Raw genomic sequence first — 27,996 nt, 5'->3', positions numbered from 1 at the left:
AAGAAAAGGAAAAAAATACTCTGAGGGAAAAACTCTGAGTGCACTTAAAGTTATTAATTCCAACCTGTGAAATATTATTTAAAGGAATATATTTTGCCAATAGAGAAGTGTGCATGTTATAATCTAAAATTTAAATTAAGATATGTTATTTAAGCCTTACGTGTACCTGATATGGCTCAATCATCCTTCTATTAGGTTTCCCATAGTATCGCAGTTTTGATTTATGCAGAATCCTCACAAGCAAGGCAGGAAAATCCTTTCTGCTACTCCAGGTCATTTCAAGGTGTGAGAGAGAGATTATCTTAATGTCTAGAATATAAAAAGATAAAAATTTTATTTATTGCATCATCATAGTTCCAAAGATCCATTTTAAGGCTAAAAAATGGTAGTCAGACAATATCTAATGCAACTCCTTCTTGCCAGCTAGGTCTTTTTAAAAATTTAAATTGGAGCCTATCTATATAGTTCTTCCATATAAACTCTATACAAAGAACAACTAAAATGTTATAAGACTTATATAGAATTAGATAAGCACTTACATAAAATAAAACAGTATTTCTTCTAATTTGCATTCTACCACACCTAACAATTTCATTACATTATGCAAACCTTGGATCTAAATTCATCTCTCGATATTTTCCTTTAATCAATATACTTATTTATCTTACAAAAGTCAAAAGTTGTGGCACTGGAAATGCAGTGGTTCCATTGGTGAAAGGCTTGCCTTACAAGTGCAAGGACCCGAGCTCAATCACTAAAACCCCATGTGAAAATGCCAGGCATACATCTGTAACGTGGAGGAAAGTGGATTTCTAAGACCCATTCGACAGCCAATCTGCCTAACTAGTGAGCTAAAAGCTAACAAGAAGCATTGTCTCAAAGGAAGTAGATAGTCTTCCTGGGGATGACAAAATGGAAGGCAAGGACTCCACACATGTGCCATGGTCCATGTAAGCCTATGAGCCTACATTTCCATACAAAATATTTAAAAAAATAAAAATAAAATATGTACATGCATGGACACACACACATGCACGTGTGCAGAGGTATAAAGTACTGTCTAGGATGGACTGGAACTCATGATCCTCCTGCCTCACCGATGCAGGTGCTCGATTACAAGCATGCACCACCACTCTGAACACATTAGAGAACTGTTGCTGACACATTCTGTATTGTCCTCACTTCCGCTTCATGCGTACACGGTCCACCTTCTCCAAACATCCCATATATAGCTCTGGTTTCTCACCTGCTCTTCCGTTTCTGTAATACCTTCCTCCTAGATATGTAAGGGACATCCTCCCTCCTCTCTCCAAATTGTGCTCAAGGCACTTTCTCAGCGACGTCCCTAACTACTCTACTGAAACCCACCCACATGTATTGCCCACCCACGCTGTTTTCCCAGACAGCACTTATTATTTTCACATACACCATATAATTTTAACATTTTAACCCCTGGGTCTGAATGAGGGCAAAGACTGTTTAAAAGTTGTTCATCATCTTTAAGGATTAACTTTTAAATCAGATTTTAGTCTTCTAGTGTTAAAGGGGGTATCATCTCCAATTGTCTCTACATTTTGTTTTTACAGCCCACACAATTTTCAAACAGAAATTTGCATCACAACCTCTATGTATTATACATTTATAACATATTTGTTGGAATATACTCCATTTCCATTTATATTTGCTAGTATTTGCTAGTCATTATTTTATCAAGGAAGTAATACTTATAATTTAATTTTATTAAGTATAAATGTGATATTTTAAGTATTTCTATAACTCATGAAAGCCAAATTTGCAGTATATTAAGGCACTATAGATAGTTTTACTTTCAAATTCTCAAAATATTTTACTAGCACAGACTCAGAGGCCCTAATAGTTGATATGATGTAATTAAGCAATTTCCTTTCCAATATAGTCAAATTACAGGAAAGCGTTGAATTATCTACAGTGAATGTGGAGCAACCTTGAGTACGGCAAATGCATCTCCTTTATTTACAAACTAGAATGAATTAGAAATATACGTGATTTTCAGTTAGCTATGTTTAGACATCACTTGGCTAGTTGACAGCCTTTCAAGATTGTCTTTTTAACTTAAAAACTTTATATAACATATTCTCAAATCTAAAACATAATTACAGGCAAATTATAGATAAGGAGTTATCCATGTAGATTCATTGCAACACATACGCTTCATTATCAAAAATGGATGAAAAGAACTTGGATATTCAATGCAATAAACAACAAAATGCTTATTCTCAAAATTTTAAGTCTCAAGACCTGTTAACATTCTTAAAAATTAATAAATATCTTTTCTTAGGGGGGGTTTATATGTATCTATATAGCCCTGGATGGCCTGGAACTTGTTATGTAAACCATGCTGATCTCAAGCTCAGAGATCCATTGCCTCTGCCTCCTGAGGGATTGGATGAAAGGCTTGAGTCACCATGCTTGGTCAATAAGATATTAAATATCTGGAAGAGCTTTTGTTTATGTGGGTTATACTGATTAGCTGATGTTTACTCTATACACTTAGAAATGAAGCAATCACGAATCAATTTAATAATAAACCTAAATATATTACTACAAACAACATTGTTTTGAAAAATGACTATTTTTTTCCAAAAAAAAATCAGGGCTTGGGACTATAGCTTAGTTTGCAGAGCACTGTCCTAGTATGCATGAAGCCATGAATTCAATCCTCAGTTCTGACAAAAAGAAAAAAAAATCAACATTTGGAATGACTAGGAATTTAGCTCAGAAGTACAGCACCTTCCTAGAATGCATAAGCCAGGTCCTAGATTCAGCTCCCAACATCACACACACAAAAAACAAAAAAATTGCAGTGAGAAAGTGATATTATTTTACATTAGTATGAATCACTTTAGCTTAATAGAAAATAGCTTCTTGGGGCTGGAGAGATGTCTCATCAGTTAAAAGCACTGGTTGATTTTTCAGAGGACAGAGGTTCAAGTCCCACCACCCGCAGGTACCACCCAATCGTTTGTAACTTCAATTCCAGGGGATCTCTCACCTTCCTCTGGCCTCTGTAGGCACCAGACAATCATGTTTTACACAGATACATAAGTAATCAAAATGCTCATGCTCGTATTTGTATGTAATAATATCTGACTTCCGGACTCCACACTTATGCACGCATATGTTCAGAACACTTTCTCACCCATTCACATATGCCCTCACATATATGAATCTTAACAGTATCCTTCTTAGGAAAGGATAACAAACATGAAACAAAACTGATATTAAAGACTGGAAAAAAGATATATTGGTTTAGTGATGTTAAAAGTGTGATTTCTGCTGGATACTTATCACCACCAGGGAACTTGATAGAAACACAAACTCTGAAGGACTCTACTGCAAGCCCAATGAATCAGAAACTTATGGTGAGACTCAGGAATCTGTATTTTAAAATACATTTGAGGGGCTGGAAAGATAGCTCACTCAGAAAATTGCTTGTCTTACAAACATGAGGACTTGTGTTTGACGCCCAGAAATACCCCCATTAAAAAAAAACATGCACGGTAATATATCTCAGCACGGTAGAGACAGAAGCAGAGCGATCCATCTGTTTTGGTGGGCAACTAGCAAGCAGCAAGCCAGTGACAGATGTTTCAAAAATAAAATGGTGGGTGGCGTTTAAAGAAGTGTAGCAGGAGCTCCTTCAGCCAATAGATGCTGAGATACTAGCCCATTGGGGCGTGGTCCCTCCCTCCCCTCCCTCCCTCCCTCCCTCCCTCCCTCCCTCCTTCCCTCCCTCCCTCCCTCCCTCTCTCTCTCTCTAAAAAAGCAGCAACTGCCCTCCAGTCACTCTCTTGCTTCCAGCTCTGCTTTGGCTCCTTCTACTATTGGCTCCAAGTTGCTCCAAGCGGTTCCTTTCCTGATCGAGCAGAGGGCTGTTGTCTGCTTTTTTAAAGAGAGAGAGACCACGCCACAATGGGCGGGTATCTCAGCAGCTATTGGCTGAAGGAGCTGAAGGAGCTGAAGGAGCTCCTGCAACCAAGAATGAGGTCCCATGTTGTCCTCTGACCTCCAAACACACATGTGCACATATGCAATTGTATTAACACAAATGCACACACAAACACATCAAAAAAAAAGAACCTTTGAGGTGTGAGTAGACTACTCACATTCATAAGTATTACCCTAACTGCCACCAAAATGGTAACCACCATTACCAGAATGAATAAAACTTGAGGCAACAAGAACTATGCAGGAGCTCTTCCTATCCCATTCACCTTACATCCAGATCCCCACACCCCCTGTCTCCCTCCCTCCCTCCCTTCTTTGGGGCATAGCACCTCCCTGCTCAGCCTGCTGGGACCGAACCCGAACCGGGAGGACAACGGGGTGGCCGGTAGCTCCTTTGTTCCCATAGCCTGCCCGCAGTGAGCAGGGTGGGCCCTTTGTTCGCGAGCTAACCAAGCAGCGCGGAGTTTCGATCTGGGAACCGAGTGAAACATCATTGTGGAGAAACATCTCTGGGGAGTGACATCACTGGGAAGGAACATCAGTGGGCAAGAAGACCTGATCCTGTAAAAGAAGATCCAAAGGGGAGTATTGGGAGGAAGAGATGGGCAGACGCCAATGCAGGAATTCTCCCAACAATCTGAAAAACAACACGAAACCACCAGAAGCCAGTGACCCCACAACAGGAGGACATGAACACCTTAATCAAGAAGAAGTAGAAAAAACTGACTTCATGAAAGTGATTGACACCCTTAAACAGCATATAAAAAACGCCCTTATAGAAATGGATGAGAAGTATAATAGAAAGTTCGAGGAATTGAGTAAATCAGTGAATGATACCCTAGGAAACCAAGGAAAAACAATCAAGCAGATAAAGGAAACAGTTCATGACTTGAAAACTGAAATGGAGGCAAAGAAGAAAACACAAACAGAGGGCCGGCTGGACATGGAAAATCTAGGTAAACGAATAGAGACTACAGAATCAAGTATAACCAGCAGAATACAAGAGATAGAAGAAAGAATCTCAGATTCTGAGGATAACATAGAGAAAATAAACACTCTGATCAAAGAAAACAGCAAGTCCAACAAACTCTCATCACAAAACATTCAGGAAATATGGGACACAATAAAAAGACCAAACATAAGAATAATTGGAGTAGAAGAAGGAGAAGAAGTGCAGCTCAACGGTACAGAAAATATACTTAATAAAATTATAGAAGAAAACTTTCCCAACCTGAAGACAGATGTACCTATAAAGGTTCAAGAAGCATACAGAACACCAAATAGGCTGGATCAAAAGAAAACATCCCCTCGCCATATAATAATCAAAACACAAAATATACAGAATAAAGAAAGAATATTAAGAGCCGCAAAGGAAAAAGGCCAAGTTACTTATAAAGGTAAACCTATCAGACTTACACCTGACTTCTCTAAGGAAACCATGAAAGCCAGAAGGTCCTGGATAGATGTTCTCCAAAAACTAAGAGACCACGGATGCAAGCCCAGACTACTATATCCAGCCAAACTTTCATTCACTATAAATGGAGAAAACAAAATTTTCCAGGATAAAAACAAATTTAAACAATACGTAGCCACAAATCCAGCCTTACAGAAAATAATAGAAGGAAAATCACTAACCAAGGAGTCCAACAATGACCACAATAACTCAGACATCTAGAGACTCTTCACCAGCGCAAATCAAAGAAGGAAAACACACAAACCCTACTACTAAAAAAGTGACCGGAGTTAACAACCACTGGTCATTAATATCACTTAATATCAATGGGCTCAACTCACCTATAAAAAGGCACAAGCTAAGAGATTGGATAAGAAAACAGGATCCAACATTCTGCTGTCTACAAGAAACACACCTCAACCACAAAGACAGGCACCTACTCAGAGTAAAGGGCTGGGAAAAGGCTTATCAAGCAAACGGACCTAAGAAACAAGCAGGTGTGGCCATACTAATTTCTAACAAAGTTGACTTCAAACTTAAATCAATCAGAAGAGATGGAGAGGGTCATTTTATACTCATAACAGGAACAATTCATCAGGAAGAAGTCTCAATCCTGAATGTCTATGCCCCTAATATAAAAGCGCCCACGTACATAAAAGAAACATTACTAAAACTCAAGGCAGCCATCAAACCGCACACACTAATAGTAGGAGACTTCAACACTCCTCTCTCACCAATGGACAGGTCAATCAGACAGAAACCTAACAGAGAAATTAGAGAATTAATGGAGGTAATGAAGCAAATGGACTTAACAGACATCTATAGATTATTCCACCCAAAGAGGAAAGAATATACCTTCTTCTCCTCAGCTCATGGAACCTTCTCGAAAATTGACCACATACTTGGTAACAAAGCTAACTTACACAGTTACAAAAAAATATTAGTAACCACCTGTGTCTTATCAGGTCACCATGGATTAAAGTTAGAATTCAACAATGCTACCCCCAGAAAGCCTACAAACTCATGGAAACTGAACAGTCAACTACTGAACCATACCTGGATTAAGGAAAAAATAAAGAAAGAAATTAATGTCTTCCTTGAATTCAATGAAAATAAAGAAACAACATAGTCGAACTTATGGGACACTATGAAAGCAGTCCTGAGAGGATAGTTCATAGCACTAAGTGCCCACCTAAAGAAAACAGAGAAAGCACATATTGGAGACTTAACAGCCCACTTGAAAGCTCTAGAAAAAAAAGAAGCAGACTCACCTAGGAGGAGTAGAAGACAGGAAATAATCAAATTGAAGGCTGAAATCAACAAAATAGAAACACAGAAAACAATCCAAAGAATCAATGAAACAAAAAGCTGGTTCCTGGAGAAAATCAACAAGATTGATAAACCCCTATCCAAACTAATCAAACGGCAGAGAGAGAACACGCAAATTAATAAGATCAGAAATGAAAAGGGGGACATAACCACAGACACAGAGGAAATTCAGAGAGTCATTAGATCTTACTACAAAAGCCTGTATGCCACAAAACTGGAAAATGTAAAAGAAATGGACGCTTTTTTAGATAAATACCACTTACCAAAACTAAACCAGGACCAGGTGAACAATCTAAACAGACCTGTAAGTCGCGAAGAATTAGAAGCTGTTATCAAAAACCTCCCTACCAAAAAAAGCCCAGGACCAGATGGTTTCAATGCAGAATTCTACCAGAACTTCCAAGAAGACCTAATACCTATACTCCTCAATGTATTCCACAATATAGAAACAGAAGGGTCATTACCAAATTCCTTTTATGAAGCCACAATTACTCTGACACCAAAACCACTCAAAGACTCAACCAGGAAAGAGAACTACAGGCCAATCTCACTCATGAATATCGACACAAAAATCCTCAACAAAATACTGGCAAATCGAATCCAAGAACACATCCGAAAAATTATCCATTATGATCAAGTAGGCTTCATTCCTGAGATGCAGGGCTGGTTCAACATACGAAAATCTATCAATGTAATCCAGCATATAAATAAACTGAATGAAAAAAACCATATGATCATTTCATTAGATGCTGAAAAAGCATTTGACAAAATTCAACATCCATTTATGTTAAAAGTCTTGGAGAGATTAGGGATACAAGGGTCATACCTAAATATAATAAAAGCTATATACAGCAAGCCGACAGCTAACATCAAATTAAACGGAGAGAAACTCAAAGCCATCCCACTTAACTCAGGAACAAGGCAAGGATGTCCACTCTCGACATACCTCTTCAATATAGTGCTTGAAGTTCTAGCAATAGCAATAAGACAACATAATGGGATCAAGGGGATTCGAATTGGAAAGGAAGAAGTTAAACTTTCGTTATTTGCAGATGATATGATAGTGTACTAAGCGACCCCCAAAACTCCACCAAAGAACTAATACAGCTGATAAACACCTTTAGTAATGTGGCAGGATACAAGATCAACTCCAAAAAATCAGTCGCCCTCTTATACACAAAGGATATGGAAGCAGAGAGGGAAATCAGAGAAGCTTCACCATTCACGATAGCCACAAACAGCATAAAATATCTTGGGGTAAATCTAACCAAGGAAGTGAAAGATCTATTTGACAAGAACTTTAAGGCATTGAAGAAAGAAATTGAAGAGGATACCAAAAAATGGATGGACCTCCCTTGCTCTTGGATTGGGAGGATCAACATAGTAAAAATGGCAATTCTACCAAAGGCAATTTATAGATTCAATGCAATCCCCATCAAGATCCCATCAAAATTCTTTACAGATCTGGAGAAGACAATAATCAACTTTATATGGAAAAACAAAAAACCCAGGATAGCCAAAACAATCCTATACAATAAAGGATCTTCTGGAGGCATTACCATCCCTGACTTCAAACTCTATTACAGAGCTACAGTAATGAAAACAGTGTGGTACTGGCATAAAAACAGAGAAGTCGACCAATGGAATCGTATAGAAGACCCGGATTTTATCCCACAAACTTATGAACACCTCATTTTCGATAAAGGAGCTAAAAGTATACAATGGAAGAAAGAAAGCATCTTCAACAAACAGTGCTGGCACAACTGGATGTCAACCTGTAGAAGAATGAAAATAGACCCATATCTCTCACCGTGCACAAAACTCAAGTCCAAATGGATTAAAGACCTCAATATCAGCCCGAACACACTGAACCTGATAGAAGAGAAAGTGGGAAATACTCTACAACAGATGGGCACAGGAGATCGCTTCCTATGTATAACCCCAGAAGCACAGACATTAAGGGCAACATTGAATAAATGGGACCTACTTAAACTGAGAAGCTTCTGTAAAGCAAAGGACATGGTCACTAAGACACAAAGGCAACCTACTGACTGGGAGAAGATCTTCACCAACCCGGCAACAGACAAAGGTCTGATCTCCAAAATATATAGAGAACTCAAGAAACTAGACTTTAAAATGCTAATTAACCCTATTAAAAAATGGGGCACTGAAATGAACAGAGAATTCTCAACAGAAGAAGTTCAAATGGCCAAAAGACACTTAAGGTCATGCTCAACTTCCTTAGCAATCAGGGAAATGCAAATCAAAACAACTTGGAGATATCATCTTACACCTGTCAGAATGGCTAAAGTCAAAAACACCAATGATAGCCTTTGCTGGAGAGGCTGTGGAGGAACGGGTACCCTCATCCATTGCTGGTGGGAATGCAATCTTGTGCAACCACTGTGGAAGTCAGTGTTTCGGTTTCTCAGGAAATTCGGGATCAACTTACCCCTGGACCCAGCAATACCACTCTTGGGAATATACCCAAGAGATGCTCTATCAAATGACAAAAGCATTTGTTCAACTATGTTCATAGCAGTATTATTTGTAATAGCCAGAACCTGGAAACAACCTAGATGCCCTTCAATGGAAGAATGGATGAAGAAAGTATGGAATATATACACGCTAGAGTACTACGCTGCGGTAAAAAACAATGACTTCTCGAATTTTGCATGCAAATGGATGGAAATAGAAAACACTATCCTGAGTGAGGTGTCCCAGACCCAAAAAGATGAATATGGGATATACTCACTCATAATTGGTTTCTAGCCATAAATAAGGACCACGGAGTCTACAATAGGTGAACCTAAAGAAGCTAAGTAAGAAGGTGAACCCAAGGAAAAACATATAGTTATCCTCTTGGCTAAGGGAAGTAGACCAAATTTCCGGGGAGAAAATGGGATCTTGGGGGTGGGGTGGGATGGGGGTAAGGGGAGTTGGGGAAAGAAAAGGTAGAAGGGAAGGAGGGGGGACCTGGGGAAACAGGAGAATTGGGATAAAGGAAAGGTGGATAGGGGAGCACGGAACCACAATTCTTAGTTAAGGGAGCCACTTTAGGGTGGGCAAGAGACTTGACCCTAGAGGGGCTCCCTAGTGCCCAAGATGAGGTTCCCAGTTAGTTCCTTGGGCAGCTGAGGATTGGGAACCTGAAATGACCCTATCCTAGAGCAATACTGACGAATATCTTGCATATCATCATAGAATCTTCATCTGGTGATGGATAGAGATAGAGACAGACCCACACAGGAGCACTGGACTGAGCTTCCAAGGTCCCAAGGAGGAGCAGAAGGAGGGAGAACATGAGCAAAGAATTTGGGACCACGAGGCGTGCATCCACCCACTGAGACAGTGGAGCTGATCTACTGGGAGCTCACCAAGGCCAGCTGGACTGTGACTGAAAGAGCATGGGATAAAACCGGACTCTCTGAACATGGCGAACAATGAGGGCTGATCAGACGCCAAGGACAATGGCAGGGGGTTTTGATCCTACTTAATGTGCTGGCTTTGTGGGAGCCTAGCCAGTTTGGATGTTCACCTTCCTAGAAATGCACGGAGGGGGGAGTACCTAGGACTTACCACAGGACAGGGAACCCGGACTGCTCTGTGGACTGGAGAGGGAGGGGGAGAGGAGTGGGGGGAGGGGGAGAAGGGTGGGAGGAGGGGGAGAAGGGTGGGAGGAGGGGAAGGGAAATGGGAGGCTGGGAGGAGGTGGAAACTTGTTTTGTGTTTATGTTTTTTTTTCTTCTTTTCGCAATAAAAAAAATAAAACAAAGTCTTTAAAGAGAAAAAAAAAGAACTATGCAGGAAAATTATCATACTGGTAGGATAACATTCATCAATACGATATTAACCAGCTAATATTGTTAATAATACAGTTAATATGTGCACATATTGTGGGGATCCAGCTCTATCACTCTGCCTTACTCCTTTAAGACAAGGAGGGTCTCTCACTCCTGTCTCAAACACCAAGCGTTTTATTTAATGTGGATGCTGTGATCTCAAGGCTTTGCATGCATGAGACCTCACTGCTCTCCTGCTCCTACCTACTAAGTCAAATCTTCAGCCTCAAATTCTTTAGGACTAAAATTGTCATCATAGAAGCTTCACTCAGTGACTGATGGAAGCAGATACAGAGATCCATAGCTAAGCACTGGACCAAGCTTCCAAAGTCCAGTTCAAGAGACGGAGAAGCAATAATATGAGCAGAGGGGTCAAGACCTATGATTGGGATACCCACAGAAACTGAGCTAGTGGGACCTCATGGACTCTGGGCTGACAGCTAGGGAATCTGTAAAGATCTGAACTAGGCCCTCTGAATGTGGGTGACAGCAGAGTGGTTTGGTGTGGGACCACTGGCAATGGGATCGGGACTTATCCCCAGTGCATGAGCTGCTTTTTTATTTGTGGAGTCCATTCCTCATGGAGGGACACCTTGCTCAGCCTAGATACAGGGGTGGGGGAGGGTCTTGGTCCTGCCTCAATTTGATGTGACAGATTTTGTTGACCTCCCCCAAGGGATTCTTTATTCTCTCTTCAGGAGTGGATGGAAGGTGGGCTGGGGGAAGGTGAGAGGAGTGGGAGAGAGGGGAGGGAGAGAAGGGACGGAGGGGGAACAGGGATTGTTATGTAAAATAAAAGATTGTCCTAAAAATTAAAAAAAAATAAAAAAATAATAAATCGCCGTTAATCACAATAGTTTGAAAAAAGAGTAAAGTGTGATGTAAATACTATCAGTACAGCCAGGGCTGGTGATGCAGACTTATGATTTCAGTTTGTTGAGTCTAGGGCAGAAAGACAGCCTGCTTGGGTTATAGAGTGAGTTGAAGACAAATCTAAACAACTAAGTTAGACCCTACCTCAAAATAAAAAATAAGAGCTAAAGCTATATCTCAAAGTATAGTTGTTGCAGAGCATGGGCTAGGTTCAATTTCAATCTCTAGCAAAACATGCACATGCGAGTGCGTGCACACACGCGCACACACACACACACACACACACACACAGACAGAGACAGAGAAAAGAGAGAAAGAAAGGATGAGAAAGAAAGAAAGAAAAGAAAGAAAGAAGGAAAGCCAGATTTGGTGGTATACACTCTTAAGCCCAGTACTCAGGAGGCTAGGGGAAGAACAGAGGTTCCACGCCAGCATGTGCTGTAGGCCATCTCAAAAATAAAATAAAAATAGCCGGGCGATGGTGGCGCACGCCTTTAATCCCAGCACTCGGGAGGCAGAGGCAGGCGGATCTCTGTGAGTTCGAGACCAGCCTGGTCTACAGAGCTAGTTCCAGGACAGGCTCCAAAGCCACAGAGAAACCCTGTCTCGAAAAACCAAAAATAAATAAATAAATAAATAAAATAAAGTAAAATAAAATAATCCCTGCTTTGCATAAGTCCTGTGGTAATACTCAGACCCAGCAATTTACACACTGTCTAGGGCTGTTTTCACTATACAATGGTAAAAGTCAGTAGTTTTCTCCAGAATTTGGAGAGAATGCTCAGCAATTAAAAGTATTTATTGCCCTTGCAGAGGACATGTCTTCAGCATCCACATTGTCCATAATCATCTCTAACTCTGGTTTCAGGGCATCTAACACCTGGCCTCCTTGAGCACCAGGTGCACACACACACTGTGCATATCCATGCATGTCGGCAAAGCACTCATACACACGTAATAAAAATTAATAAATAAGAAAAGATAAGATAAGCAACAAAAAGTGGGGCATAACGGTACAGAAGCTTGTGATCTCAGAGACCGCAGAACTATGAATTCCAGGCAAGCCTGGACTGTAAGGTAAAACCTTGTCTCCAAAATCTCGAGAAAAAGCAAGCAAGATGACTCAGTGGGTAAAAGTGCTTTCCATCCTGCACCCATGGTGGAAGGAGAGAACTGACACCCTAAAGGTGTCCTATGACCTAAACACATTCACAGTGACATTGAGGTACTCCTGTGTTCTCTGCCCTGCCTCCCTCATACTCACAAATGAAAAAATAAATACGTGTAAAAAATTAAAACTACAAAAACAAAACAAACAAAACTTGGTATGTCACAGGGTCTGTAGTCCCAGCACTTGGAAGCTAGAGTCAGGAGCTAAGAAGTTCAAGGCCAGCCTGAGGTATAAGAATTTGCCTCAAAAGAATATTTTTTTAAAAAAAATCAATAGAAAATAGGAAAAGGACATTTGCAAGGTTGCGGTGTGAGCTTCCACTTTTCAAGTAGAGTGTAAACAAAGAATGGGCAAGACAGAAGCTTTTCGGGGGCCTGAAGTTTTCTAGATCTTAATGGACCCGAGTGTGACCAAATAACCATGCAGAAGTGTATGACTTCTATAACCCTTCTCACTTTACTGTGTGAAGCTAAGTTACTAAAAAGAGTCAAAGGCACAGAACATGAGCAAGTTTACAGAAAAGTGACAGGACACCACAAAAATAAACTGCAGCATAAAACACACACAAACAATACCTATTTAGCAAAGAAATCTATTAAATGAATAATAAAAAGACAAGCTTGGTGTGTGGCTCAGCTGTAATGCCCTTCCTCTGGGGTACACTGGAAACCTCAGGCTCAGTTCCTAACTCTAGAAAGAAAATAGGACAAAGCCAAAAGACACTGTTTTAGAATAGAAAGATATGGGGAAATGGAAACTCATATATGTTTGTTCAATTAAAATTACTACAGATTTCCAGAAAACAATTTATCATTACTCAAAGAATTAAAAACAAAGCCCTACTGCTTGTAGGCTTTGGGGGAACCTATTCTCTTTAGATGAATACCTTGCTCAGTCTAGATATAGTAGGGAGAGCCTTGGACCTTCCCCAAAGCAATGTGCCTTATCCTCTCTGTCGAGTGGATGGGGCAAGGTGGGATGAAGGGGTGGGAGGGTATGTGGAGGGAATGGGAGGAGGGGAGGGAGTAGGAACTGGGATTGGTATGCATAATGAAAAAAGATAGTGTTTTCTTTAAAATTTAAAAAATCCTCAGATATTCTTTAACTCTGGGAATCCATCCTTTCAACAATTCTAAACACAAAGAAAACTTACACATCTTACTTGTATTTGGCACTTTTTTTTTACAATACTGAGAAAGTTTAAAATAATAAATTACTCAATTACCTGGGTACAATTATAGAAGTTATCATATTTCTATAGTGTGTCATATTATATTTATAGAAATACCCCCAGAGGTGCCTGAAATGCATTATGTGGAAATATCACATAATTAATTTTATGTTTTCAAAAATGTACACCAAATTCTTAAGCTTGCAGTTTTGATAGGAATGCTGAAAGCACACACAGGGCAAAAATGCATTTCACTGCTTTCCAAAGTTTATGAATTCGAATTTCAAACACACAGAGAACCTGAGGTCCTGATTTTACTCACTTCCTAGATTTTACTACCATGGTTTTAATAGACTTGGACCTCTCAATTTTAACACAATATGTTTTAAAATACACAGTTTAAATTTTTTAACACGTGGACATTGCTGTTTTAAATAAAATATCACTTTGATATCTACTGGATATGACTATCTTAAGAACTGAAATCAAATATACTTTCACATATTATTTATAGACATAATATATAATTATTAGCCCTCTTTAAATTCTGAATCAATTGTCCTCTTATAAATTAAATTGTAAAATTATAAATGACCATTTATACCACAGCAATCACTGACTACAAATTTCTATTAACATTTTATTTTCTCAAGTAGATATGATTATAAATGCATATTTCTGAGGCAGTTATCTTCTAATGTTCAAATTTGTTACTATTGCTTGCCATAGTAAGATGCCCCATGACAAAAGGGAGTAGGGCTGAGCAAAGTGGCTCACTGGTACCATGCTTGCTTAGCATGCAGGAAATCCTGGTTGGATCCTCAGGTATAATCAAGTACTCCTGGTAATCCCAGAATTTGAGAGACAGAGGTAGGAGGAACAGATTTGGCTTAGCCTGGATATATTAGACTCTGCCTCAACAAACAAAAAATATCTAAAACCAGTAAATAGAGAAGATTATAGACTTGTAATTTCTTTTGCCTCTACCCATTTTCTTATATGTTTAGCCTGTCGTGTCATCATCTGCCTTAACTTTAGGTGCTAATACACAAAGATTTTTTTTTTTTTTTTTGGTTTTTCGAGACATGGTTTCTCTGTGGCTTTGGAGCCTGTCCTGGAACTAGCTCTGTAGACCAGGCTGGTCTCGAACTCACAGAGATCCGCCTGCCTCTGCCTCCCAAGTGCTGGGATTAAAGGCGTGCGCCACCACCGCCCGGCTCACAAAGATTTTAAAAGGGCATTTATTGAAGACAAACTGCCATTTTCAGGGTAACTTCCTATTTCTGATACAGGAAATATGAACTTCCTATATCAAGAAAAAGGATCATTTGAAGCCTTTCTAAAATCATCACACCTTCTAAGTAATATTTGTATGACTTTTACACTCAATGACATAAACATGGTGTCCTACTTAATATTAATTATCACATCACAGAACATCTTTGAACAAATGTTCAATGTTAAAATATACAATGCTGCACGCATGGCTTTTACGTAAAATCCAAGTCAATATATTCTTCAACTTATATATTGCTCACAGCTGAAATGGGACTGCAACTAAGATTAATTAAAACCAGATATAAATATTGAACACAGAAGGAGCACTGAGAACTACGTCCTCAATCTTTCTGCCAAACTACATTTAAACCACACTCAGGTATTCCAAGAACAGTACTCTGGAAGCAAACTAAGAACCAAGCACTCAGCATCAACTTAAGACTGTTTATCCCTCTTTGCTTAGAACGAACAAGGCAAAACATTTTCTTTTCCTGTTAGCCCAAGCTTCCAAACACTTTAACTGTTTTTGTTGTTGCTCTTTATTTTTGAGACATGGTGCCTCTCTAGGTCTGAGTTCACCCTGGAATTTGCTCCCAATTCTCTTGCCTCAGCCTCCCCAACTGGGGAGTCTTCTGGGGGTGAACCACCATGCCAGGCTCCCAACAATTTTAAAAACCTGCCCCATTTCCTCCGACTACTTACTGTTAAAATTGAATTCTTCAGGATGCTTGTTGGTCTTCCAGATATCTCCGTAGGGATCCTCGTTGTTCCATAGAGCCAGGTAGTGGCTCCTGCCGCCTCTCAGGGGCCTCTCTGGCTTTTCCTCCTGCACTCTATTTCTAAATGGAGTTTCTACACAAACGACATCTAGGGTCTCCCCACAGTGGACCTTATCTATGCACAGGATTTCCTGGCCCAATCTTTTCTCGTTGTAAAGACACGAAACTCTGAAAATTCTCACTTCTATGCCAACTTTTAGAATATTCTGATAAATGAGAAAGTTTAAGCTGGGGTCTAAGTAACACTTCTCCTGGTACACCCCGTCCGAGATCGTCACATCATAGCAGTAAAGGGGAAGCTTGGGCACCATGTCCCGTGGCTCATCCTCTAAAAGGTATCTTTGGATGGCCAGTACAGTGACAGGCACCACATCGCTAAGGGTGACACACTGTCTAGGGGATCCGGTTATTTGCTCAATAACCTTTTGGATCCAGGACTTGTACCTTTGGCTACCGGCCCTTCGAATCACTCCTCCTGGAACCCTAGGCTGATTTCTTTCGGGGTGCGGCCTGTAGAGGCCAGCGTGGGAGGGTCCAGCCTCCGGCTGACCGGACTCACCCGACATTACGAGACAACCGCGAACTCTTCCCTCTCTGAAAAGCTTATTTTCCCTGTCCAAAGCCAGAGAAAAGCCGCGCGCTCCTAACCGAAGCTCCAAGCCGTCTGAGAGGATTGGTCCGGTCCCGCCCAGGGGCGAGATTCAGACGATTCCACGCCTGCGCAGCAGCTTTCCCGCCTATGCGTGGAGCCCCTAGTTTGAGACTTTGAGACAAAGTTTCTAAAGAGAGCACGAGAGAAGTACGTGGCCTAGCTTGGTACGTTGGACTCCCCCAGCCCATCGAGTTCCATCTTGGGGAGGGGAGGCAGGAGACTGAGAGGAGAGAAGCCCGGCTGTCGAGGTTTCTAAAGTCCAGCGGCGCGGCGGCGTGGAGGAGCGAGACTGAGAGGAGAGAAGCCCCGCTGTCGAGGTTAGCTGCGGCGTGGAGGAGCGAGGAGCGCTGCTGGTTCCCCTGAGAGAAGAGGTAGTGCAGGTGGGGGGTTGGGGGCGTGGAGGTGTGTGTGGGGGGGGGGTTGGAGAGGTGGAGGGGTGGGGCGTTGGGGGATGGTGGGTGGGCAGAGTGGAGGAGTGGGGGATGGGGGGTGGGGAGATAGAGGGGGGTGTAGGAAGTGGCAAAAGTGAGGCCCTAGTAGTCCTAAAACAGGGCTTACTTGGGCCCGCAAAAGACCGTAATTTATCATGTTCATGTGTATTTACGAAGATAGTGCCTTGTGGTTAAGAAATAGCTTGTTAAATTTAAACACGTTAAATTAGTAAATATACCGAACATGTTAATTTTGCTCTCCATAGTATGATCATAATCATATGATATATGCACAGCCTTCAGGGAAGTTGCTGGCACAAAAGACTTAAGTAAAATATTAGCTGTTATTGTTATTAGTACTATCATAATTATAATTATCTGGAGTAGCTCCCTGAATGCAGGGTGGGTGAATTAGTAAGTGCAAATGAAAATTTAAGAATGTAGAATTAAAAAAAAAGGGGGGGGAGAATGTAGAATTGAAGCCGGGCGGTGGTGGCACACGCCTTTAATCCTAGCACTCGGGAGGCAGAGGCAGGTGGATCTCTGTGAGTTCGAGACCAGCCTGGTCTACAAGAGCTAATTCCAGGACAGGAAACAAAAAGCTACGGAGAAACCCTGTCTCGAAAATTCAAAAAAAAAAAAAACAAACAAAAACCAAAAAACAAGAATGTAGAATTGGCTTGCTAAAGATCTATCTTCAGATTATACTTTTTTTTTGTTGTTGTTTGTAACATCCTGTGCCCTGCTTTCTACTTAGGTGAGCTGTAGGTTACTTTTTCTCGGGGAGATGACACCAGTGACCCCAAGTCCATGCTATCAATCACATGCAGTGTGTTGTCGGGGCTTTCTTATAGGCACATGGGTAACCCCAAAACAGTTCCATTGTGGAAAAAAAGCACAAGCTTTCAAAACCTTCTATGGAACTGGAACAGGAGAATATGCACTGAAGGTGGGAGGCAGGTGGGAGGGAGGGCTTGCCTAGTGAGAGTCCAGTGATACCCTCACCCACTTCTCCTGTGTGGGCACAGCAAGCCTGACCTGAGGATCTATGGAGGCGGGCGGCTCATAATGCTCTGACCTAAAGACAGAGGAAGCCATGCCATGCTCAGAGGACCTTGTTCTATACCGTAAGTCTTATGCAGCTCTGATGGGGCCTCCCTCACTAATGTCAGGAAGATCTCTGCTGCCCCCAAACCAATGTGGGACGAAGGAGGTCCTCCTGCTGCCCCTGCTGGGTCTCACAAGATCCTGCTGAGCTAGGTCTTGGGGAAAAAAATGAAACTGGAAATTTACTTCTATTGCAGGACAGAGCCTGGTCCTGTGCCTCTCGTTCTGTGATGGCTGTTCCTGCCCAGTGGTCAAGCCTTCAAAACTAGAGCAACACTGGCCTTAGAGGGGTTCCAAAATTCCAAACCCCTGAAACAGCCTTTGTGAGACCTCTGGGCCTTTTTCTATAAAGTAAGTTCATGGACCTCAAATTTATCTTATTGCCTGCCTGGAAAGTCCCCCTTATGTGTTTTAGAACTGAGGATTATCACGGGTGTCCCTGGCAATGCTGGTGACTGAAGGCAGGGGAACACCCGAGCCTCCCACATACTGCCTTTTCCTGTTCTTTACTCCTAAGTTAGACTTTTTAAAATGCATTTTTAAAAATATAATACCTAGTGCAACATACTGAAAGGAAGCACAGTTTTAAAAACTGTATTTCTTAAATACAAAGCGTATTTCAAAGATAATTGTAAAGTGAGTATATTGAGCAGAATAATGTAGCATGATTAATAGAAACCCAGAGACAGATACTGGAGTTCAACCTGAAGGTCAGAAAAGCAAAACAGCTAACCACTGACTCTTACCTTGTCCTCAGTTCAAAATGGTGATCCTGCCTCCAGGAATCCTCACATTGAAAATATAACTGAGAGCTGTCTCCTCCCATCTTATACTCCTATTTAGGGCTGGGATTAAAGGCATGTACCACTATCACCCAGTTTCTATGGCAAACTAGTGTGGCTACTGGGATTAAAAGTGTGTGTCACCACTGCCTGGTCTGTAAGGCTGAGCAGTGGGACTGTTTTACTCTCTGATCTTCAGGCAAGCTTTATTAAAAATGCAAATGAAATATCACTACAGAATAGTCAGAATTAAACATACAATATTTATTAAGTGTGCTATCATATACAAAATGTATTAACTTTTTAAATAACATATCTTTTCAAAATTTTTCTGTTTATCATTTTTAAATTTTATTTTTTAAAACAATCTTTTTAAATTTTAAATTACCAATAACAATACCTCTCCCTCCTCACCTCCTACTACACCAACCTTCTCCACACCCCACTCCCCATCCATTCCTCAGCAAGGGTAAAGCCTCCAATGGAAAGTCAACACAGTCTGGCACATCACTTTGAGGCAGGAACAAGGCCCTCCCCCATGCCTGTATCAAGGCAGAGTAAGGTATCCCTCCATAGGGAATGGGCTTCAATAAAACAGTTCAGGCAATAGGGATAAATACTACCAGTGGCCCCACAAACTGCCCAAGACACACAACTGACACCCACATGCAGAGTGCCTAGTTTGGTCCTTTGTAGGCTCCCGAGCATGTCAATCCAGGCAGTGAACTCCCACTAGCTCAGGTCAGCTGGTTTTGTGGGTATCACCAGCAGTGGCAGTTATATTTTGTTTTTTGGCTTTTTTTATATTAACCAATTTATTTTTTTCCTTTTTTTTCTTTTTTCTTTTTTGGATTTTCTTTTTTTGAATTTATTTATTTATTAAGGATTTCTGCCTCCTCCCCGCCACCGCCTCCCATTTCCTTCCCCCTCCCCCAATCAAGTCCCCCTCCATCAGCACCTCAAAGAGCAATCAGGGTTCCCTGACCTGTGGGAAGTCCAAGGACCGCCCACCTCCATCCAGGTCTAGTAAGGTGAGCATCCAAACTGCCTAGGCTCCCCCAAAGCCAGTACCTGCAGTAGGATCAAAATTCGATTGCCATTGTTCTTGAATTCTCAGTAGTCCTCATTGTCCGCTATATTCAGCAAGTCCGGTTTTATCCCATGCTTTTTCAGACCCAGGCCAGCTGGCCTTGGTGAGTTCCGGATAGAACACCCCATTGTCTCAGTGTGTGGGTGCACCCCTCGCGGTCCTAAGTTTCTTGCTCGTGCTCCCTCTCCTTCTTCTCCTGATTTGGACCTTGAGATTTCAGTCTGGTGCTCCAATGTGGGTCTCTGTCTCTGTCTCCTTTCATCGCCTGATGAAGGTTAATATTCAGCAGGATGCCTATATGTTTGTCTTTGGATTCACCTTCTTATTTAGCTTCTCTAGGATCGCAAAATATAAGCTCAGTGTCCTTTATTTATGGCTAGAAACCAAATATGAGTGAGTACATCCCATGTTCCTCTTTTAGGGTCTGGCTTACCTCACTCAGGATAGTGTTTTCTATTTCCATCCATTTGTATGCAAAATTCAAGAAGTCCTTGTTTTTTACTGCTGAGTAGTACACTAATATGTATATATTCCATACTTTCTTCATCCATTCTTCCAGTGAAGGGCATCTAGGTTGTTTCCAGGTTCTGGCTATTACAAACAATGCTGCTATGAACATAGTTGAGCATATACTTTTGGTGTATGATAGGGCCTCTCTTGGGTATATTCCCAAGAGTGGTATTGCTGGGTCCAGAGGTAGGTTGATCCCGAATTTCCTGAGAAACCGCCACACTGCTTTCCAGAGTGGTTGCACAAGTTTGTATTCCCACCAGCAATGGATGAGTGTACCCTTTCTCCACAACCTCTCCAGCAAAGGCTATCATTGGTGTTTTTGATTTTAGCCATTCTGACAGGTGTAAGATGGTATCTTAAAGTTGTCTTGATTTACATTTCCCTGATCGCTAAGGAAGTTGAGCATGACTTTAAGTGTCTTTTGGCCATTTGACTTTCTTCTGTTGAGAATTCTCTGTTCAGCTCAGTGTCCCATTTTATAATTGGGCTGATTAGCCTTTTATGGTCTAGTTTCTTGAGTTCTTTATATATTTTTGAGATCAGACCTTTGTCAGTTGTGGGGTTGGTGAAGATCTTCTCCCAGTCAGTGGGTTGCCTTTTTGTCTTGGTGACAGTGTCCTTTGCTTTACAGAAGCTTCTCAGTCTCAGGAGGTCCCATTTATTCAATGTTGCCCTTAATGTCTGTGCTGCTGGGGTTATTCGTAGGAAGTGGTCTCCTGTGCTCACGTGTTGTAGAGTGCTTCCCACTTTCTCTTCTATCAGATTCAGTGTGTTCTAACTGATATTGAGGTCTTTAATCCATTTGGACTTGAGTTTTGTGCATGGTGATAGATATGGATCTATTTTCATTCTTCTACAGATTGACATCCAGTTTTGCCAGCACAATTTGTTGAAGATGCTCTCTTTTTTCCATTGTATACTTTTAGCTCCTTTATCGAAAATCAGGTGTTCATAGGTTTGTGGGTTAAAGTCAGGGTCTTCTATTCAATTCCATTGGTCGACATCTCTGTTTTTATGCCAATACCAAGCTGTTTTCAATACTGTAGCTCTGTAATAAAGTTTGAAGTCAGGGATGGTAATGCCTCCAGACAATCCTTTATTGTATAAGATTGTTTTGGCTATCCTGGGTTTTTTGTTTTTCCATATAAAGTTGATTATTGTCTTCTCCAGATCTGTGAAGAATTTTGATGGGATTTTGATGGGGATTGCATTGAATCTATAGATTGCTTTTGGTAGAATTGCCATTTTTACTAAGTTGATCCTCCCAATCCAGGAGCAAGGGAAGTCCTTCCATTTTCTGGTGTCCTCTTCAATTTCTTTCTTCAAAGGCTTAAAGTTCTTTTCAAATAGATCTTTCACTTCCTTGGTCAGAGTTACCCCAAGATATTTTATGCTGTTTATGGCTTTTGTGAAAGGTGATACTTCTCTGATTTCCCCCTCTGCTTCCTTATCCTTAGTGTATAGGAGGGCAACTGATTTTTTTTGGAGTTGATCTTGTATCCTGCCACATTACTAAAGGTTTTTATCAGCTGTAGGAGTTCTTTGGTAGAGTTTTTGTGGTCGCTTATGTATACTATTATATCACCTGCAAATAACGAAAGCTTAACTTCCTCCTTTCCAATACGAATCCCCTTGATCCCCTTATGTAGTCTTATTGCTATTGCTAGAACTTCAAGCACTATATTGAAGAGGTATGGAGAGAGTGGACATCCTTGTCGTCTTCCTGATTTTAGTGGGATGGCTTTGAGTTTTTCTCTGTTTAATTTAATGTTAGCTGTCGGCTTGCTGTAAATAGCTTTTATTATATTTAGGTTTGACCCTTGTATCCCTTATCTCTCCAAGACCTTTATCATAAAGGGGTGTTGAATTTTATCGAATGCTTTTTCAGCATCTAATGAAATGATCATATGGTCTTTTTCTTTCAGTTTATTTATATGGTGGATTACATTGATAGATTTTCGTATGTTGAACCAGCCCTGCATCTCTGGGATGAAGCCTACTTGATCATAATGGATAATTTTTCTAATGTGTTCTTGGATTCGGTTTACCAGTATTTTATTGAGAATTTTTGTGTTGATATTCATGAGTGAGATAGGCCTGTCATTCTCTTTCTTGGTTGAGTCTTTGTGTGGTTTTGATTTCAGAGTAACTGTAGCTTCATAAAATGAATTTGGCAATGACTCTTCTGTTTCTATATTGTGAAATACATTAAGGAGTATAGGTATTAGTTCTTCTTGGAAGTTCTGGTAGAATTCTGCATTGAAACCATCTGGTCCTGGGCTTTTTTTGAAGGGAGATTTTTGATAACCGTTTCTAATTCTTCACGACTAACAGGTCTCTTTAGATCATTCAGCTGGTCTTGGTTTAGCTTTGGTATATGGTACTTATTTAAAAAAATGTCCATTTCTTTTGTATTTTCCAGTTTTGTGGCATATAGGCTTTTGTAGTAAGATCTAATGATTCTCTGAATTTCCTGTGTTTGTGGTTATGTCCCCCTTTTCATTTCTGATCTTATTTGTTTGCGTGTTCTCTCTCTGTCGTTTAATTAGTTTGGATAGGGGTTTGTCGATCTTGTTGATTTTCTCCAAGAACCAACTTTTTGTTTCATTGATTCTTTGGACTGTTTTCTGTGTTTCTATTTTGTTGATTTCCGCCCTCAGTTTTATTATTTCCAGTCTTCTACTTCTCCTGGGCGTGTCTGCTTCTTTTTTTTCTAGAGTTTTCAGGTGTGTTGTTAATTCCCCAATATATGCATTCTCCATTTTCTTAAGTGGGCACTTAGTGCTATGAACTTTCCTCTTAGCACTGCTTTCATTGTGTCCCATAGGTTTGAGTATGTTGTCCCTTTATTTTCATTAAATTCAAGGAAGATTTTAATTTCTTTCTTAATTTCTTCCTTAACCCAGGTGTGGTTCAGTAGTTGACTGTTCAGTTTCCATGAGTTTGTCGGCTTTCTGTGGGTAACATTGTTGTTGCCTTCTAACTTTAATCTGTGGTGACATATAAGACACAGGTGGACACTGATATTTTTTTGTATCTGTGGAGGTTTCCTTTGTTACCGAGTATGTGGTAAATTTTGAGAAGGTTCCATGAGCTGCAGAGAAGAAGGTATATTCTTTCCTATTTGGGTGGAATGTTCTATATTTTGTAAGCAAATGGCATTTGATATTACGATTGGCTTCTTTGGTTCTCTGTAAATTCCCCAAAATGAATGTTACCTTACATATTTCAGGAAGAAATAAATGACAGTGGGCTCCATTTTCCTGTACGTGTTTTTATTCATTCATGAGATCACAGAGACAACTCTGTTGCAATTGGGCCTTTACAGGAAAACCAGCCCAACCTGCTCACTCAGACTTCCTGAGCACAACTCATGTTTTTGTTTTCAGATGCCCTAAACTGTTAACACGATTCCAACGGCAGAGCTAGATCTTAAGGTGCTGGGATTGAGCTTGCAGTGGGACTATGACATTTCACAAAGACATCCAGACTCATTTCGAGCTGTATTCAACACTACCTGAAAGATATCTGCCATTACCTTTGGTCAAAAACATTTTATGAATCTGCATAAACATTTGCAGTTTCAATGTTTTAAATGGGTGTTTCTTTTCCAAGGAGGGAGCTGCTTGTTTGTTCCGGGTGCCCAGCTAGCTTAGCCCCGAAATAACCACACAGAAATTGTTTTAATTAAATTACTGCTTGACCCATTATTTCTAGCCTGTTATTGGCTAACTGTCACATCTTGATTTAACCTATTTCTATTAATCCGTATATTGCAACAAGGCAGTGGCTTACCAGCAAATTTCTATCCACTGTCCATCTCAGGCAGAGGATCCATGGCTTCTCCCTGACTCTGCCTCCTTTCTCCCAGCATTCAGTTCTGTTTTCTCCGCCTAACTAAGTATTGCCCCAATCAGGCCAAGCCAGTTCCTTGATTCATTAACAATGAAAGCAACATATAGATAAAAGGACCTTCAACACCATGTTTCCAGAAATAATTTCATAGTGATTCTATTATTACTATTCTATTATTCTATTATCCAGCTTGGCTGTGGACATGTACACACAATGCATCTAACTCTGAAAATTAAAGAGTTATCCTTTTTACCCCGTGCTGTTTTATGGAGCCACAAAAACCTGTTTTTAATCCTTGTGAGTTGTCTCATAATTTATCTGTAATAATGTCCTTTATTCATATTCTTCGCAACCTTACTATAAAAAAGAAAACCCGTCTCAAAACAATGATTGCCGTGTTTCCTCATACTCCTGTTTCCTATGTCTGTTTTAACTATTCTATTATTTTGAATATTTTTCAACTGACACATACATTTGTTATTTATTTATTTATTTAATAAAGATTTCTGCCTCCTCCCTGCCACCGCCTCCCATTTCCCTCCCCCTCCCCCAATCAAGCCCCCCTCCCTCGTCAGCCCGAAGAGCAATCAGGGTTCCCTGCCCTGTTGGGAAGTCCAAGGACCACACACCTCCATCCAGGTCTAGGAAGGTGAGCATCCAAACTGCCTAGGCTCCCACAAAGCCAGTCTGTGCAGTAGGATCAAAAACCCAGTGCCTTCAGGCTTAGACTGAAGGGGACAGGCCGGAGCCACTGTAAGTTACTGCGTCTGCTGAATTTGGGAGGAGTGGACGAGCACTACCAAGGGATAGGCCACTGCAGCTGTTTGAAGCCAGAAGTGGGAGGTGGCATTCTTGCCTTCAACATACATACAGAGAGGGTCCCTACTCCAGTCACAGTCAGAGGGATGATGTTTCTGATTATGTCAGACCACCAACCCTATATGCAAATAATAGCAAGTGGGATGAAACCAGCTGCCAACGACACATACTGTAGGTATGGCCGGAATAGCCACAGATCCAGAGACAGGGCAAGCCAAGTGTCTGACCCGTGTGCAAATAACAGTATGTGGGGTTGAGCTTAGAATCAGGGATATAGCCTCATGTACAAACCCTTGACCTAGGGCAGGCAAAGCCACAGATGTTGGGGCAGTACAGGCACTGGCGGGCTAGGTTACATATTCACATCCATTGCCAGGCGAACCTCCTGGTAGATCTTGCTGACCATTCAAAAATTAATAATAAATAATATTCCTAGCCGGACGGTGGTGGCGCACGCCTTTAATCCCAGCATTTGGGAGGCAGAGGCAGGCGGATCTCTGGGAGTTCGAGGCCAGCCTGGTCTACAAGAGCTAGTTCCAGGACAGACACCAAAGCTACAGAGAAACCCTGCCCCGAAAAAAACCAAAAAAAAAAAAAATTCCTCCACGAACCTAGTTGCCATGTGCCAGAGTTCTTGTCCACGTCTGCATCCTGAATCGAAAGTCCCCCTTTGGACGTGGGCTCCTCTGCCCTGTGGTTTCCTATGAGGAGGCCATCTTTCTGATGCAGTTATTCAGGCTGGTCCACACTGGTTCAGGGCCAATTTGTGTACTCCTCCATACCCAGGTTCTCCTTGTCTCCCTCCGGAGCAGCAGCTCCCCCACGATCCCTGCCTGCCTTCCGCACCTGCACCCCAAACACCACTGTGTCCTGCGACTAGGCCGAGTTTACCCTCCTCCCCCACCTTCCACTCCTGCCTCATGCCCAAAGAAAAACTAGGGAAACCAGGCTGTGGGTCCCTGGCAACCCCAGCCATCACTCTCAACCCCTGTGCTCCTTCAGCTAGGCCCACCTCACCTTCTGTCCCCACTGCCACCCTCACACCCAGCTCCACCCCTATCCCAAGCCCAAAGGAAACTTCAGGGAAGCAAATGTATGCGATGCTCTAACAAAAGCTTTAATGAGAACACAACAGAGGGGCGAGGCTTGTCAGCCAAACAGGGCTGGCCATGGGAAATGTTGGGCAGGATGAACTGATGCCCGATGGATAAACGGGGCGGAAAGTCCATCAGAAACCCAGAGCCAGCCAGCGAGCCAGGAGCAGGTAGGAGCCATCACTGACGTCGACGACTGCTACGACGACGACCAGGTTCCGGCAGAGGCACATGAGAGATGGTGGTGAACTGGAACAGTTCGCTGAGGGGCGTGTTGTTGTAGACAGTGAAGTCCAGCAGCTCCGGGGTGATGAACATCTCGGCACCTCGGCGTTGGGCCTCGTTGATTGCCAGCTCCAGCACTCTGCGGACCATGAACTCCAGGACGGCGGTCAGCAAGATGGGCCCTGTTTCGCTCAGTCGCGAGGTATGGCCGGCCTCCCGAAGAAGGTGTTCCACCAGACTCACAGACAGTGTCAGCCCGGCTCTGGAGGAGCGTGCATGGCGAGTCGACCCTTGACGTCGAGCGGACCCCTGACCAGACGACCCCTGACCAGACGACCCTTGGCGGCTGCTCTGCCTGGTCCGGGGCATGGTGGCCTCGAGGTGTGCCCTCAGGGGCTGGCTCAGCTCTACCTGGCTGCTCCCCGCTGGCCTGCTGGGCTCTGGGCCTCCGCCCTGATCCCAATGGCCGCCTGTGTCCTAGCGGCCCCTCAGGGTCTGACTGTCGGTGGGTCGACGCAGCCCACCCTGTCACACTTCCGCTCTCACTGATGACGTGTCACGTGCCGGATGACTCTCAGCCAGCCCTCGCTAGGGGCGCTGTTGCCATCTTGACACCCCCCCCCCCCCCGGGGGGGCCTTCTAGGAAAGACAAAGACGTCTGTGGTGCTATGGAGAAAAGTCCTTCACAGTCTTGGCTTCTAAGGTGCTGTCACCACGCCTACCCATTAAATACGAGCTGTTTGCCCCTCGCTTGCCTCTGCTGCGCCCCTCCCTGTGCCACCAGTACCCCAGGCACCACTGTAAACCTGAGTTTTTTGTTTATTTTTTTTTCCTTTTCGTGCCGGTGATTTGGCTCAGAGCCCCAGGCATCTGGAGCAAATTCAGAGCTACAGCTTTCCTCGTCCCTGGAACTCCTTATCCACTACTCTGCCTTCTGCCATGCATGGCAGCTCATGTCTGAGTCGGACAGGTCCTGTAGGTGGGATCATTTGGTAAACACTGACCTCTTGTATCTGCCCGTTTACTTAGAATCCTGGGTACATGATGCTTCATGCCCAATATACAGTTCCTTGTGTCTCACATCACCTATAATATGGTTTGAACCAGTGCTCTCTCATTCCTTCCCACACCCGAATAATAATAATAATAGTCCACTGTATGCACCAATCATTTTACTCATTTCTTCGTATTGTTGGAGGGTTCTGCCCTGCCTGGTCCCTCATTAAACACACAGAAACTGTATAATTTGCAATAATTTTTGGCCAATATCTTAAGTGTATTTCTAGCTAGCTCTTACATCTTAAATTATCCCATCTTTATATTTTATATTTCACCACAAGGCTTATGGCCTTCCAGCAATGTTCTAGTTAATTGCTCATATCTTTTTCCTCTGGCAGCTCCATGGCTTCTCCTGATTCTTCCTTTTTTTCTCCCAGTATTCACTTTACTTTTCCCAGCTAACTCTACTCTGCCCTATCACAAACCAAAGCAGCTTCTTTATCCATTATCCAACAAATCACTATATATACAGAAGGACTTCCTACA

General features: G+C 42.0%; 2 protein-coding genes across 2 annotated transcripts in view; both read right to left on the bottom strand.

Annotated features, from left to right (window-relative positions):
* LOC121437254 (RPA-related protein RADX-like) overlaps nucleotides 1-16,449 on the bottom strand; it is an 80,723-nt gene extending 64,274 nt beyond the window's left edge. The window contains exons 1-2 of the mRNA XM_041637117.1: nucleotides 15,807-16,449; nucleotides 167-309 (exon numbers count right to left, since the gene is read on the bottom strand). Of these exons, the coding sequence (XP_041493051.1) occupies nucleotides 167-309; nucleotides 15,807-16,449 (786 nt within the window). The remainder of the gene's footprint in view (nucleotides 1-166; nucleotides 310-15,806) is intronic.
* Nucleotides 16,450-26,406: 9,957 nt separating this feature from the next.
* On the bottom strand, nucleotides 26,407-26,820 carry LOC121437114 (histone H2A-beta, sperm-like). The gene has a single exon (XM_041636949.1). The coding sequence runs from the start codon at nucleotides 26,818-26,820 to the stop codon at nucleotides 26,407-26,409; it is 414 nt and encodes a 137-aa protein (XP_041492883.1).
* Between the last annotated feature and the right edge of the window lie 1,176 nt (nucleotides 26,821-27,996).

The sequence above is a fragment of the Microtus oregoni genome, unplaced genomic scaffold (genome assembly GCF_018167655.1).
Source record: "Microtus oregoni isolate MIOR12 unplaced genomic scaffold, Mior012 000050F_ref0000143, whole genome shotgun sequence".
NCBI classification, from domain to species: domain Eukaryota; kingdom Metazoa; phylum Chordata; class Mammalia; order Rodentia; family Cricetidae; genus Microtus; species Microtus oregoni.
The sequence above is the reverse complement of the archived record's forward strand: the minus strand, read 5'-3'. Positions and strand labels throughout refer to the sequence as shown.